Source organism: Cynocephalus volans, chromosome 6 (assembly GCF_027409185.1).
Source record: "Cynocephalus volans isolate mCynVol1 chromosome 6, mCynVol1.pri, whole genome shotgun sequence".
Taxonomy (NCBI): Eukaryota; Metazoa; Chordata; class Mammalia; order Dermoptera; family Cynocephalidae; genus Cynocephalus; species Cynocephalus volans.
In genome coordinates this window covers 111,739,947-111,755,852 of record NC_084465.1, presented here as the reverse complement: position 1 = coordinate 111,755,852, position 15,906 = coordinate 111,739,947, and the positions used below count along the sequence as shown (strand labels likewise).

The 15,906-nt window shown below is 42.4% G+C and overlaps 1 protein-coding gene across 2 annotated transcripts in view; it reads right to left on the bottom strand.

Annotated features, from left to right (window-relative positions):
• VPS35L (VPS35 endosomal protein sorting factor like) overlaps positions 1 to 15,906 on the bottom strand; it is a 115,191-nt gene that overhangs the window by 86,770 nt on the left and 12,515 nt on the right. For both annotated transcript variants that reach the window (XM_063099082.1, XM_063099083.1), the window contains exons 5-8: positions 14,952 to 14,976; positions 11,699 to 11,775; positions 8,491 to 8,619; positions 2,231 to 2,315 (exon numbers count right to left, since the gene is read on the bottom strand). In XM_063099082.1, the coding sequence (XP_062955152.1) occupies positions 2,231 to 2,315; positions 8,491 to 8,619; positions 11,699 to 11,775; positions 14,952 to 14,976 (316 nt within the window). The remainder of the gene's footprint in view (positions 1 to 2,230; positions 2,316 to 8,490; positions 8,620 to 11,698; positions 11,776 to 14,951; positions 14,977 to 15,906) is intronic.

Genomic DNA, 15,906 nt, shown 5'->3' with positions numbered 1-15,906 from the left:
CACCATGTCCCAGAGCTAGTCTCGAGCCAGTATGCTGACTCATGCAAAAGAAATTTGCAGGAGGCAGGTGAGGGAAACCAGAAGGCCAAAGTGCTAATTCAGCAGGATAAACTGGACTGACGGGAGAACCAGACATAGCTGATTGATGTCCTTGCTCCCTACAGGTAGTTTGTGTGCTCGAGTAGTGTATGACTTGACCTCCATCCTGAGAGCCTGCCCATCCGTTCTGGACAGCTCCTTGTGTCTCCATGGCCTTCCTGGGGCCATGCCACATTCACCTCTCACCTGAAGTCCTAGCCATGCTGCCTCCTCCACCCTGTCCCTACAGTCTAGTCTCAACACAGCAGCCAGAGGGAGTCTGCTAAAACCCAGATCAAATCACCTCCCTCCTCTGCTCAACCCCCTCCAGTGGCTCCTCAAGCCCTCAGAGTCTTTCCAGCGGCCCAGAGTCCCTCTATGTCTCTGGCCATGTCAGCTCCTGCCCTTCTCCTCACCTGCTCACCCACTCCAGCTACCCTGGCCTCTTCACAGTTCTTTACACCCCTGGGTCCCTCACCCAGTTCCCTCCGCTCCCATTCACCCCACCCTGTTTGTTTGTTCTCCATAGCACTGACCATCACCTAACATACACTTGGGTAGACTTAGTTGTTCTGTCAATTCTCTATCTTTTACTGGAACATAAGCACCACAAAGGCAGTGACTTCTATCTCGTCAATTTGCTGGTATATCCCCACTGCCCAGCAGAGTGCCTGATGCTACCTCTCCAGGTCATCTGAACCCAGCAGGTCCTATCTTTCAGCTGTGACATTTCTTCTTGCCCAGTTAGCACTCACTCCCCTTTCTTCTGGTAACTGCATTACCTCTTTCCTTTTGGGGTGACCCAGGGCTGGATAATCAGTGTATTTCATCCCCCAAATATCACAACTGGATCAGGAACTGACATGTGACCCAAGCAGAGCCAGTGAGATGGAATTCTGGGACTTCGGTTGGAATGCTTGGAGAAAGAAGCTCTTTCCTTGCACTGGGACCACCAGCAGTAAAGCTGACAGAAGCTGAGAGTGCCCTGTAAAGTTTGAGAATGAAGCCAGCCTGAGGGAAAGTACTAGAGAGAGACAGGTCCTGATGACAATATTTGAGTTCCTGGATCCAGCAGTACCTGAAGCCAGAAACTACCTGTGGACTTTTCAGCATAAGCCAATAAATACCCCCTTTTCCAAACTATTTAGATTTTCTGTTTTAGCTAGTACACTCAGGTCCCCATCTCCTGAACAGGACTGAATGGGTTTCTCTGACTGATGTTTTGTTTTCTGACACATTAAATCTTTCAAGAGGTTACAGACAAGACTTGCTCGGTTGAGAGCCCACTGTTCTCTCCTTGGTAAGACAGTGAATGTCTGTTTTGATCTCCTATGTGTTCAGCTCTCTGAAAGCGACCGTTTCCTAGATCTTGTGGGGCACCTCGCTGCTGAACGCCACGTACAGATCAGAGAGCTGCATGGTTTAGGCAAACTGTTAGCGGCATGTTCTGGCCAATGACCATTGCCAAGTAGCATAAGGGCCTCCTGCTCTTCCAGGTTATTCTCTTCAGTCTAGACCTTTCTACCAGGCTCCAAAATATCATTCTGCCTGTGGTGTGGAGTGTGGGACTAGGGGCAGCCCCAGTGGTGGAGGAAGACCTCATAGTGACAGCAGCTGTCACCCAGGCAGGAGAGGACTGTAGCTAGGATTAAGTGAAGACAGAGAAAAATGGACACAGTGGGGAGAGACTTAAGAGGCTGAAGAACTTGGTTACTGGATATGGGCATAAGGGAGAACACTCTCAGGTTTCCAGCCTGGGCAACTGGGTACATAGCAGTGCCATTTCCTGAGACAGAACCCCATGGGAGTAGGGAAAGCACGGGAAGAGATGCCGAGTTCAGCTCTGAATAGAGGGAGTGTCAGATGCCCAGGACATGGACATCATGAGGGAGCTGGTTTAGACAGGAGCTGAGCAGCTCCATAACTTGCCCCGCTCACTTGCCTAGCCTATCAGAAGATTAGAAAAAAAAAATTTAAGATTCTTTCAAAAACAGCACCCTTGTTCACGGGCGTGGGGGGATGGTTTGCTCTCCCTCACGACTTACTGAATTACTTAAACCACGGCAGAACCTATTTTAAAGCAACTCTACCACCCAGCTCCTGACAAACAGACACATTTCCTAGATCTAAGACGAGTATGACTGGTACTTACCAAATGTATCAAGTATGTCGGTGATGAGGACAAATTTGCTTGGGTAGAACTGAATAACGCTGGTGTCTGAAAGAAGCTTTGAACACTAGAAAGAGAGAAAAAAGAAAATTCACTCTGGCAGGTCTGACTTGGTTGGGACACTCCAGAACTGGAAAATTAATGATTTCTATAAACAAGTTAAGAATGTGCTAGGCACTGGTATATAATGATAAGCAAAACCATGTGGTTTTTTGGGGGGTTTTTTTTGTCTTTTTGTGACCGGCCGCACTGCGCTCAGCCAGTGAGCTCACCGGCCATCCCTATATAGGATCCGAACCCGCGGCGGGAGCACTGCTGCACTCCCAGCACCGCACTCTTCCGAGTGCGCCACGGGGTCAGCCCAAAACCATGTGCTTTTGACAAAGGAGGCCCAGCTCTTCTCACAACATAGTCTCTTAAGGAAAGCCACTATCACCTTGCTTCAGGAAGGCCACAGGACCGAGGAAATCTTATCCAGAAGGGTCCCGCTCATAACACTGAACCAGAACCAGCACTCAAAGACACAGTGAATGACAACTCTCCTGTCACAGTCCTCTCAGGTGACCCAACTTTTGTTCCAACTGCTTTCCAGCCTGGCTTCTTCTGGTCTCTCTCAGGGTTGTCTGGATTCTTAAATGTTCTTTCCTATAACATGGCCTCATAAGTAAATCTCCAATGCTTCTTAAACTTAACTAGATTATGTATACTCACTCCTGAATTTCCCTCTAAGAGGAAGCATGGCAAGCTTCAAAGAGTACATGCTACCCTGGAATGATCTTCAACACTGGGAACATTTCAGCTTCGCAGGAAATTGGTCAATCCCTACACTCTCACCCATGCCACAGGGCCACTGACATGTTCGAGACTCTTAAGGGAAGATGGCCACCACACAACATGGCTCCAAACACCCCAGATTATGTCATCTGTTATAATCAGAAACAAAAAAGCTACCTTTACATTGAATAACTAAATGTAATGCCCTAAAGTCTTCACACATTCAAAAGTCAACATGAGGAATTAAATAACTTTGCTATATTTTATCATTCCAATGGCTGACACTCAGTTAGCAAAATGTCAGTTAAAAATAAAACATTTTTGGATATTTAAAAAGGGTCCTCCAATATGCATACCCAATATGCAGAGAATGGTTAGAACAGTCACCATGTCAAGAGTTAGGCTGACATGTGTTTTCAGTTTGGCGTTGTTACCCAATATCTAAATTGTTGGACTCACCAAGTTTCTCGTTAGCATTACACGCCTAAAAGTAAACAATGTGTCTGATTTGTGAAACATCCTCTTTCAGCCCAGATGTTATTTGGGGAGAAAAGATGTAAGCTGTTAAAACAATGGTGCTGACACCAAACGTGGCATTTGGATGCACATGGAAATTCCATTTCCTGATGCCTCACTTTGTGATTTTTGTATGCCCTTTATGAGAGTTCCAATTTAAACAATTGTCCCATAAGATTTCAGGACTGGAAAAACAACCAACTCTGGATCCTAGAGACTGTTTGCAATACACAACTCTCAGTTCCTAGGGATGTGACATCTCCTGGGTCCCTACTCACAACCTCGCATGCAGAGCCACTCAGAGATGAGTTACTGCCTGCTGCTGAGGCAAGAGAGCAAATTCAAACAGAAGATTTCAAATTAAACACAGCTGGAGCTTCCCCAACATCTGTGCATTGATTTTCTCCCAAGCTGGCTTTACAGTACATATATCTTATAAAGGACAACGGGAACCAGAATTCTTTTTAATCCTGTTAAAGCCATAATAATCTTATGAATTGAAATTATCTTTTAAATCACTATTTTGAGGATGCCACCATTTTTAAAGCCCTGATACAGTTTCCTAAACTTGTCTAATAGTATGTGTTAAAATACAAATTCTCTGCTCCACACCAAACCTACTGGTCAAAATCTCTAGTCGGAAGCAGCAGGGAATCAGTATTTTTAACAAGGGCTTTGGGTGATTGCTATGCACAAACTAGGTTAGAAACACTGGGTTCATATATCACACAAAATCTGTAGCTCTGAATGGAATAAGCATCCGATAAATTAACTGTTCTCAACTTTGGAATCATCTGAGGAACTTTTAAAAGTAATGGTGCCTGGGTCCCATTACTGGGTCTGGGTCCCACCCCCTAGACTCTGATTAAACTGGTCTGGGGTGCAGCTTGGACAGTGGGATTTTTTAAAGCTCCCAAATGATTCTAACGTACAGCCAAGGTTGAGAATCATTGCTATAAACATTTACTAAACAACTGACTGATAAATTACTATACCTGAAATACATGCTATCAAACTAATGTGTTATTACTAACATTGGTGGAAAAATACCAATTGAGTGTTTCTCATTTGCTTCCAATTAGCAAAATTCTAGAACACTAGTAGTTTCTAAAATTAAGATTTTAAGAAAGATGTATTTGAATAACCAGAACAAATGGATAAATTAAAAGATGACCTGTGGCTGAGTTCTAAGGAAGAAAGGAGGGAAGGAAGGAGACCATTACTATCCAGAATATATTTTAAAAATCCTAAAACTCAGTAAGAAAAATACAAATAACATAATGTAAAAATGAGCAAAAGAAAAAGGCATTTTACAGAAAAGGCATTTTACAGAAAAGGAAATCCCAATGTCCTACAAACATGTGAAAAGATGTTCAATTTTATTAGTAATCAGGGAACTGCAAATTAAAACCACAATAAAATATGATCTTATTACCTCCTAAACTGGAAAATTAAAATAGAAAGTCTGCTCATACCAAATGGTGGCAGAATGTTGAATAGCACAGATTTTCATTCTCCCATTGCCACAGCTACTATGGAACATAGGCTAACATTATCTGGTAAAACTGAAAAGGCACACAGCCTGAGACCAAACAATTCCACTCTTAGGTATGTGCCCTTAATTAGAGAAATGCTTTACATGGGCACCAGCAGACATGTCCAAGAGTGTTCACAGCAACACCTTTCATAATAATAAAAAAAGAAAATGAAAGAACCGATTTACAGATGGGATAATTTATGCATCAGAAGACTATTTTATACTCAATGCAATCCCTGTCAAAATCCCCGAAGGGTTTTTCTTATAGAAATTGACAAACTGGTCCTAAAATTCATACAGAAATGTAAAGGACCCAGAATAGCCAAAACAATTTTGAAAAAGGACAACAAAGTTAAAGGACTTATATACTAACCAGTTTCGAGGCTTACTATAATGATACAGTAATCAAGACAGTGTGGAACTGGCATAAGGATAGATTATAGATCAATGGAATAAACATTGAGAATTCACAAATAAACCCTTACATTTATGGTCAATTTATTTTTGATAAAAGTACCAAGATACTTCAATAGGGAAAATGATAGTTTTCAGCCTGCTGGAACTGCACACACATAGAAAAAATTAAACTTAGACCCTTACCTCATATCATACACAAAAATTAATTCAAAATAGACCCTAAACCTAAATATAAGTGCTAAAACTATAAAATTTCTAAATGAAAACATAGGAGAAAATTCTCATGACCTTGAGTTGGTCAAAGAGTTCTCAGATACAACTTCAAAAACATGAGCTAAAACGAGAAAATTGATGAATGAGACTTTGTTAAAATTAAAAACTGCTGCACTTCAAAAGACAGCATTATGAGAATTAAAAGACAAGACACAGCCTGGGAGATCATATACTTGATAAAGAACCTATATCAAGAATATATAAAGAATTACTACAACTCAACAAGAAGATAACACAATTTTAAAAAAATGGGTGGGCCTTGAATAGATATTTCACTGAAAATATACAGATGGCCAATATACATATGAAAAAATGTTCAACATCATTAATTATTAGGGATATATAAATTAAAACCACAACAACCACTTCAAACCCACTAGGATGGTTATAATCAAAAAGACAGACAACAATGAGTGTTGGAGAGGACGTGGAGGAACTGGAATGCTCACAAACTGCTGGTTGGAATGTAAATGGTACAGTCATTTTAGAAAGCTGTTTGGCAGTTTCTCAACAAGTTAAACTTAAACTTACCATATGATCCAGCAATTCCATTCCTAGGAATTTACCCAAGAGAAATGGAAACATAAGTCCACACAAAGACTCGTACGTAAATGTTCATAGCGGCATTACACAGAAAGAGCCAGAGAGTGGAAACAACCCAAATGTCCATCAACTTGTCAATGGACAAACAAAATGTGGTTATCCACACAATGAAATACTATTCAGCAGTAAAAAGGAACAAAACATAGTCGTCCCTTAGTATCTGTGTGAGATTGGATCCAGAACTTTCCTCAAATACCAAAATCTGCAAATGCTCAAGTCCCTGATATAAAATGCCATAGCATTTGCATATAACCTATGCACATCCTCCTGTGTCCTTTAAATCATCTCTAGGTTATAATACCTAATTCAATGTAAATGCTAGGTAAATAGTTGTTATACTACATTGTTTAGGGAATATGACAAGAAAAGAGTCTGTACATGTTCAGTACAGATGTAATTTTTCCCCCCAAATATTTCAATCTGCAGTTGGTTGAATCCACAGATGTAGAATCCACAGATGGGGGAGCTGACTGCAGACACATGCTACAACATGGAGGAACCTCAAAAACACTATGCTAACTGAAAGAAGCCAGATGCAAAAGATTACATATTTAATGATCCCTTTTATATGAAACATCTAGGAAAGGCAGATTTATAGTCGGAAAGCGGATCAGTAGTTTTCTAGAGCTGGGTGTGGCAGTGGGGTTTGACCACAAACAGGCTCGAGGGAATTTGGGGGAGTTATGAAAATGTTCTAAAAGTAGGTTGCATGATAGTTGCACAACTCTATAAATTTACTAAAAATCACTGAATTATATACTTACAATGGGTGGACTTTATATGCAAAATATACCTCAATAAAGCAGCCAAACCCCATCCCCCCAAAAAACTTCACTGCAGAATAAGATAAACTGTGCTCATTTCTCCATACTCTATACCTTGATTATTTTTTTGGGTAAAGAAGGCAGTCTTTAAAGTATTTTAGAATCATTACTATTAACCAGATATGGAGTTAATTAAACACTCTTGTGATTTTGTTTGAGAAAACATGAATCAAATCTCCTCCAGATGTAAAACTCTTAAAAGTCACAGTTCTATACTATAATAATCTATGGGGAGATGCTGCCAATGAAAACATTTTGAAGAGGCATCTGTTAGTTCAGATAGCTTCTCACTTGAGCCACTCAGCGAGCAATCCCATCACGTGCATCTAGGATGAGAGGACCATTCTTCAGGAGTATTTACTTTGTAAACTAACAGCAGTGATTGAAGAGCAATGGGCTTGGGTTTGCCTCCTGTCAGAAAACACTGAAAAAAATCACCCCTGCCATACAAGGAGTCATCTTAAAAGACTTCAAGTGTCCTGTATAAAGACTCCCAGACTCTCCTAACCATCTCTCACAAGAAACAGGTGAGAAAACAAGTGTCACATTATCATGACATCAAAGAGGAATGGGATTTGTCCTTTTGAACTCAAATGGCTGTTCAGAAATCCTTCAACTCTGCTCTGAAAATTATCAAGCATGTGTTATTGTTTTTACAGTGTACTTCTGAGCATGTGTTTTCAAGACAGGATGATCTTTAGGGCCAAGAAACAGAGTAAGCTGTTTTCCTTACAGGAATTGCTCTTGTGATCCAATAGTTGTCATTGGATCAATAAACTCATCAAAAAAAAAAAAAAAAAAAAGGATTCAACAAATGTACCACATGTAATACTGTAAATGTGTTTTCTTTATCAAATAATTATGCAGAGTATGTCTTAAAAATACATACATCAGAGACACATAACCATTAATTCCAAAGACACCAAGCCAATCTGGTCAAGGAAACCCAAAAGACAGTTGCTCAATCTTTAGTGTGTACAAATCATAAATGTGTCAGGGGTTGTACCAAGGTCAATGTACTGCACAACCCAGGGAGTATCACTAATTCTGTAATCTAGGGGGAAAAGTGCTTCCTGGAATTGTGTAGTGTGCAACCTGTGCTGCTGCACATGGTGGTCCTGGGATTAGCCATTTCATAAAAACACAGATTCATAGTCCTAGCCCTTCAGAGGATGTGAAAATGCAAGAGATGAAAAAATGAGGGTGAGACCCTGAAGGCAGGCCTTGGAAAACCTAATTACAAACAAAGGACTTTTACATAGAAAATTTTTGGGGGGTTTGGAAATCACTAGCCTGACCTGTATTACTATTTTCAGAGCCTTCACTTTCTGGTCCGAGGCCCAGGCATCCTTCAGCGACTGGTTGAGCTCCTCTATGCGGTTCACATAATCCTGCTGAGTCAAATTCAACAACTCCTTTTGGGATCCCTGTGGGAAGAAAGTAGACGGTGTAGACACAGAAGAAAAAACATTGTTCGACCACCACTCCTATGAAGAATACTGAGTATTGGCTGAGCTTCAGTCTCCAAATACTCCTCATCTCCCCACCAGGATTGACAGTTTTGTTTTGCAATCAAAGAGGTTCTTTGAATTTTCTGCAAAAGATGGGCAGAGTGCAGTGGTTGAGAGACTGGCCTTAGAGGCAAGTCAGACCCAAGCTACCTCTCAGCTCAGCCACTCAATGGCTGTGGGATTCTGGGTGAGCCGCTTTCCTCCCTAGCCTCATATGTGAATGGGGATAGCAGTACTTACCTCCTTACCGTGTGCCAGGCATGGTACCAGCTGCCCAAGACAAAGACACTTTTGTTCAAGATGCTCAAGCAAACAGACATTATTTCTGCACTAATGAAACTTAAGGTACTGAGGAAGAGATGGACATGACCACAAACTGATGTAAATGCCCAAGAGGAAACACAATTCTATGAGGACACATATAGTTCATTGAATCTGAGGTGTCCACTGAAAGAAGTACAACTGTTCCACGTGCCACTAAAAAATACGCTGATCACTGACCTGCACCAGTTGAGAGAAACACCTCTATTTCAGAGATATTCAAACCTGAGGGGAAAAATTCATCTCAGAATGAAAGAAATACGGTAACAAAGGAATGGACTGTAGACTGGGTGGTCAGGAATGGCTAGTTGGAGGAAGTGGTGCTTGAGACACACTTTCAGTGGAGTATAGGTGTTAACTAGACACGGGGGTGGTGGTAACTAAACCAGGGAGAGAATATTCAGGACAGAGGGAAGACCACAGCAACACCCCATGGCAAGAAGAAGAGAGCAAGATCATCCCATGGCTGAAATGACAATGTAGGTTAAGACTTGGCACAGTCTCTGGCCCACAGAAAGTGCTGCTTAATCCTCAGCTATGGTTAAAAGGCTATTCACACAGCTCACAGGAGTGAGGGTCATGCTAACACACCTGAGGGACCAGGAACCAAACCTTCTTATATGTGCATTTCCTGGAATCCAAAGTGAAGAACTCTTAAAGAAATAAGAGTAGAAGGTTCAAGGAATTTGGACTGATCCCAACTGGTCACTTAAACTATGAGGTAGGGACTTCCCTGCCCCTTTGCAGTAGGAGGAACCATGTGATGAATTTGGCTGAATGGACTGTGAGCACAGTGACACGTGTCCATTCACAGAGGGAAAAATTACCCTCCCTTCAGTCCCTGCTGTGACAACCTTGGAAGCCAAATGTCGATATGGCAGCATCACAAGAGGGTGCCATGGGTGTCACCTGTACCTGGTGTGTTATGTGAGCAAGAAACAAATCTATATCATATTAAGCCACTGAGATTTGGGAATTTATATGTTACTACAACATAACTTAGCCTTATCCTTACTAACATATATTAACCTGGAAGCCATAGGGCAGGCAACTATTGCTGTGTACAGGGAGAAGCATGGAAGCCAGTCTGCAGAAAAAAAAATGAATTGCTTCTGGGCCTTTTGGTTGAGAGCAAGTGAAAAAAAAAAAAAAAATGAAGGAGAACTAGAGAGAGAATCAGCAACAAGGAGCTACACAGAACTGAGAGAGAGGACAGCTGCCATGCCAGAGCCCAGAGGGTAGCTCTTCAGTTCCTGGTTCCAGGCCAGTGCCCTTGGGTTAGGGGCAGTGCTCCTGTCTCCTCCCCATACAGCCCCCATTTTCAACTTAAGCCAGCTCCAGTGACGTTCAGATACTCACAGACTAAAGAGCTTTGATGAAAGCCCTCAGCAATGTCCTGACTACCAGCCAAGGTTGGCTGATGATGTGCACACTGAGGCTCTTGAGCACTCCAACTCAAAATGTGTCATTTCTGACTTAGGAAATAAGATATCAGACTACTGGACTCTACTGAACACACAGCACTCTGGTCTCAGAGCTGGGAGGACCCAGCACCAAGGGGCAAGAGGCAGAACAGGGCAGTGGCAACTGCCATGACATGGCCTTTTGTGGTTTCAAAGCACTCTCATTCAATCCACACAACCATCCAACCATCCTTCCTCCTCATTTTCTAGATGAAGGAACAGGTACAGGACAGGTGAAGTCCCAAGACCACCCTGTTAGTAAGCAGTCTAGCCACAGCCTCTAGACTCAGGAAAACAATGGCAACAGCAGCTAAACGTGCACAGCAAAGGCTGCATGTTGGGTGCCGTTCTAAGCACTTCATACACATTAACTCATTTAATCCCTGTAACAACCCTCTGGGTAGATACTGTTTATCATTCCCATTTTACTGACAAGTAAACGGAGGCATGGAGCAGTTAAACACCTCGTCCAAAATCACAGAATTACCAAAGGGTGGAGCTGGGATTCAAACCTAAGCAGTCTGGCTCCACAGTCTGTCCTCTTACCCACCTTGCCATGCTGCTTCTCAAAATAATATTCTAGAGGACACAACTCAACTGTCTCCAGGGGCCAGGCTAGTAATGCGTGCAAGCGAATCAGGACAGGCAGGACTGTGTTAACCGACATGGAGCATGACCTGGTCAAATGCAAAAATATGGGCCCACAGCTGTCAGGTGGAATTGTGCAGGAAAAGCCAGAAATCTGCATTTGTCTATTAAATGTACCAATTTTTAAGACTTGGCAAGTTTTTCACATTTTTTCAAAGTACATGTAGGCCAATTAAATGATTCCTATGGGCCATATCCAACCAGCAGAGCGGCCATATGTAGCCTCTGTTGCAACGTATGGTCTTTATACTGCACAAGGCTGCTTTGCAGGGGAGTGACTCCAGTTGGTTTTTACTGTTAGACACTGTCCCCAGATGACCTGGGCTTCCTCAGGCATCACAACGAGAAAAGACACCTTCTGAAAACCAGCCCAAGTCAGGTCCCCATGAGCACGGCCAAATGTGCAACTGGCATCTTTCCCTGGATGGAGTCAGTGCCTCAGGGGGATAGAGTATAACGTGCAGCTCCAGAATTCATCCAAGAGCAGCCACTGAGATTGCTCTTACTTGGCAGAGGAATGAAAGCACCTTCCACTCCCTGCACTCAACGAATGTCTTGCTCACCTCCTCAAAATCATCTAGCTCCTCCAAGCGGGTCCGAACCTTCTCCGACATTGCCGATGTGGCAGTCCCAGCTTTGCCTAAATAGAATGGATTCATGTCACAGAGGTGGCATTTCTCTTGTACCAATACCCCTCTTCTCCCTGATGAAAGGCATCTTTCACTCTACACTTCATCATGAATAAAGATGCCAGAAAACAATTTTATTACAGAAAACTCTGATATTTTGAAAGCAACTTCCTCATGTCACCAAAGTTCCATCAGAAACATTTGCCACTTAGAAGCTGCCTCTGGGAGCACAGCAGGGCCAGGCTTGAAAAGGTTAAATACTACCTTCGATATTTACAAACTTTGCACTGTACCATCTGTTTATTCCTAAAGAAAGGCGGTCCAGATAAAGATGCCAAAAATCCATCATTTGTTTTCCTCAAACAAAAGGCCCTCTCAGACTCATCCTCACAGTGCAGAACTGTTGTGCCCTTATACTAACAAAACAACCATCTCACTGTCTGCCCAGGGGTGGAAACGCCAGGGCTTCAAAGCCCTCTCTTCCTACAAGCAGGACGGGCTATGCCTCCTTCCAGCATGTCAGCATAGTTCTTGCCATCAGCAGGGACTAGGGGACAGCAATGAAGAAAAGGACTCCAGGTCACAAGCCAGCCTCAGGGCAAGGTGATTTGGCCAGCAGGCTGATGTCTTCCACTGCCTCCTATTCCAGAACCCTCCATCTTAAGGGGACTGCTGCTCTAGTTCTGAGGTCCACATGGCTCCTCCCTACCAAACCCACACGTAGGAACTAAAGTTTATTCTCTTTTAAGGCACTGATTTCACAGCTCTGGTGCTGATGCACGTTTAAGTCTATGATCAGCTGACAGCATGGTGCAATTATTTAATTACTGACAACTACAACAGTAATGAAGTTTCCAAATAAGTTGCCTTTTTGTACCTTGTTTCTACTTTCACTTTCATTCTGAAATATAACACATATGAAAAGTATGTATATGAACATTTTAACAAATAATTATAAAACCTTTATAACCACCACCCAGGCCTTATATTGCCTTGCTGCTTTCATTTATAGTCATTGGTTCATGACATTTACCTACTTATCCATGCCTGTGGCATATAGCTGTAGTTCACTCTTTTTTGCTGTTTAGTACTTTTGATTGTGTGAACACAACCCAATTTTCTTCTTCATTCTACTCTCAATGTTTGGGCTATTACAAACAATGCTGCTATGAATACTTCTGTGCACGCCTCCTGGTTCAAATATGCATGAATTTTGCAGGGCGGTGCTTCTCAAACTTGTACAAGAATCACTTAAGGATTTGTTCAAATGCAGATTCTGACTCAGTAGGTCTGCGACAGGGCCTAAGATTCCATGTTTCTAATGAGCTCCCAAGTAACATCACTGTTGCTGGTCCTTGAGCCACAGAGATGGTTAAGAAATATCTATAATCTAAGGCAGGGTTGGAAAACTCTTTCTGTAAAGGACCTGACACAAATATTTTAGGCTTTGTGAGTCATGCAATCTCTACTGCAACTACTTACCTCTGCTATTATAGCACAGAAGCAGGCACAGATATATGTAAACAAATTGGTAAGACAGTGTTCTAATAAAACTTTATTTTTCAAAAATAGACAGTGGGCCAGACTTGGCCTGCAGGACATAGTTTACCAACCCATGACCTAGGGGATACCCTAATAGCAGAACTGCTGGATTAAAGGGTTGGTTCATTGTCTAAAATCTGTTCTGGCTACTATAACAAAATACCATAAACTGGGTAGCATATAAACAACAGAAATTCATTTCTCACAGTTCTGGAGGCCAAGATCAAGGTGCTGGCAGATTCAGTGTCTGGTGAGGGCTTGTTTTCTGGTTCACAGATGGTACCTTCTTGCTGTGTCCTCACATGGTTAGAAGGGGCGAATGAGCTCCCTTGGGCGTATTTTATAAGGGCACTAATCCCATTCATGAGGATACCACCCTCATGACCTAATCACTTCCCAAAAGGGCTCATCTCCCAATATCATCACTTTGGGGGTTATGATTTCAACATATGAATTTGGGGGGAACACAAACATTCAGACCACAGCACTCATCTTCAAATTTAACAAACAAAGCAAAAGCGTCCCACAAAGTGGTTGTGTCATTTTACATTCCCACCAGCATTGTATGAGAGTTCCTACTGCTCTACATTCTCACCAGCACTTGGTATTGTCAATCTACTTAGTCTTTCCAAAGTGATATGTGGATATGCGATGGTATGATTTACCTTTTATGGCCTGGGGTCAAAGTCATAACCATGACAAAGATGCTCCCACCCTCTTGATTTCTAATATACAGTCTCAACCTGCAGGAAATAGGGGAGAGCTGCAGCTGCCCTGCCAGCGATCTGCACCCCAGCAGTATGTGACCTAGGTCAGTTGCTCCAGAATCACCTGGGAGCTTCAAAAAAAGGAATTTCAGGGTCCCATCCTATAAAATTAATGCAACAAGTCGGGACCAGTGATCTGTATTTACATCAAAGTTCCTCAGGTAATCCTGCTGCACAGCAGATGGAGACACCCAGGTCCAGAGCTTCAGACTGTGTGTCCTGGCAGAGGAAATTGAAAACTGCTGTGTTCAAGGACCAGTGGTGGGTATGACACAGTGTGCTGACCCCCTCCCCAGCATATCTGCATTTTCACAATGACAAAGACTTAAGGCAAAGGAAAGGACCTCTAAAGCAATTCCCCAGCACGAGGAGGAAGCACTATGAGGGGGAGACTACACCTTTGTAACTCTAAAATCAAACAGTGAGCTTTTGTTTTACTCCTAGTAACCTCTTTGGCCTTTTTTTTGCAGCTGGGTGGTAAGGGGATCTGAACCCTTGATCTCCATGTTACAAAGGCTGTGCTCTATACAACTGAGCTAACTGGCCAGCCCTCTTCTTTGGTCTTTTTTTAATTCATCCTCTAAATATGTATTTTAAGGAGCTGGCCAGTTAGCTCAGTTGGTTACAGCATAGAGTTTTAACACCAAGGTTAAGGGTTAGTATCCCCATACTGGCCAGCTGCCAAAACAAAAACACAATAAAGAGAAAACAAAAATATGTATTTTCAGTCTATGACTATACAAATCTAAAAAATAACAGCTTCAACTGAATTAAACATCAGGATTGCAAAACACAAGCTTTCCTTTTCCTTTGTAAGATTAAACTAAAGGTAATGGCAGAATTTTCTCATCAAAACAACAATAAAAAATTCATCTTACCTTTTTCAGATCCCATAAACAGATTCTGCAAAGATATAAAATTCATTAATATTTCTAAAATCTAAGGCAATATAGCCATCATTTTCCAACAAAGACATCTACTTATCCAAATGAAAGACAAATATATATTCAAAGAAGGAAAATATGGGTCACTAAAAACCACTGGAGATTCAAATTTCTACTCAATCTAAGGCTCTCAAAGTGAGCCAACAAATACTAAAATTCTTGATACAACAGCGGAGTCATACAATCGAACTATTTTTAACTTACCCTAAATCAGGGCTTCTCACCCTCCACACTACTGCCATTTGGGGCCAGGTAACTCACTTTCGTGGGGGATGGTTCTGTGCACTGTAGGGTGTTGAACAGCATCTCCGGCCTCCACCCACTAGATGCCAGTAGCACCACCAGAGTTGTGACAACCAAAAATGTCTCCAGACATTGCCAAATGACTCCTGGGGGATAAAATTACTCCTGGCTGAGAATCACTGCTCTAAATTAAGTCTATGCATTCAGAAAACAGTAAGAAAAGATTTAAATAGTCCACCAATTCGGTCTCTCATTCTGCTTAACGAGTACAGGCCCTGGGATAAAGAGGGAGAGGAGAGGTGTGTGGCAAAGCCTTAGTGGCCCACTCAGGTCATCCCCTCCCGCCTAGTCACAGCCCCGATTTTTACATGGGCACTGTTACATTTCACAACTTCCCCTGCATCTACGTGCAGCCTCCGACTACTTTCAAGACAAATGCAACTGGAAGTGTTGAGGTGGACTCCAGAAAGTCTCCTTAAATGGGAGGGGATACGTCTTTCTTTCCCTTTCTTCCTTCTGTCTACCAACTTGGACATGAGATGACACTAAACGTGGCAGAGCAGCAAGACAGAAAGAGCCGACACCCTGATGGCCTTGGAGCTACTGTACCAGCCCTGCACTACCCACCTCCAGACTTCTTCCTGGT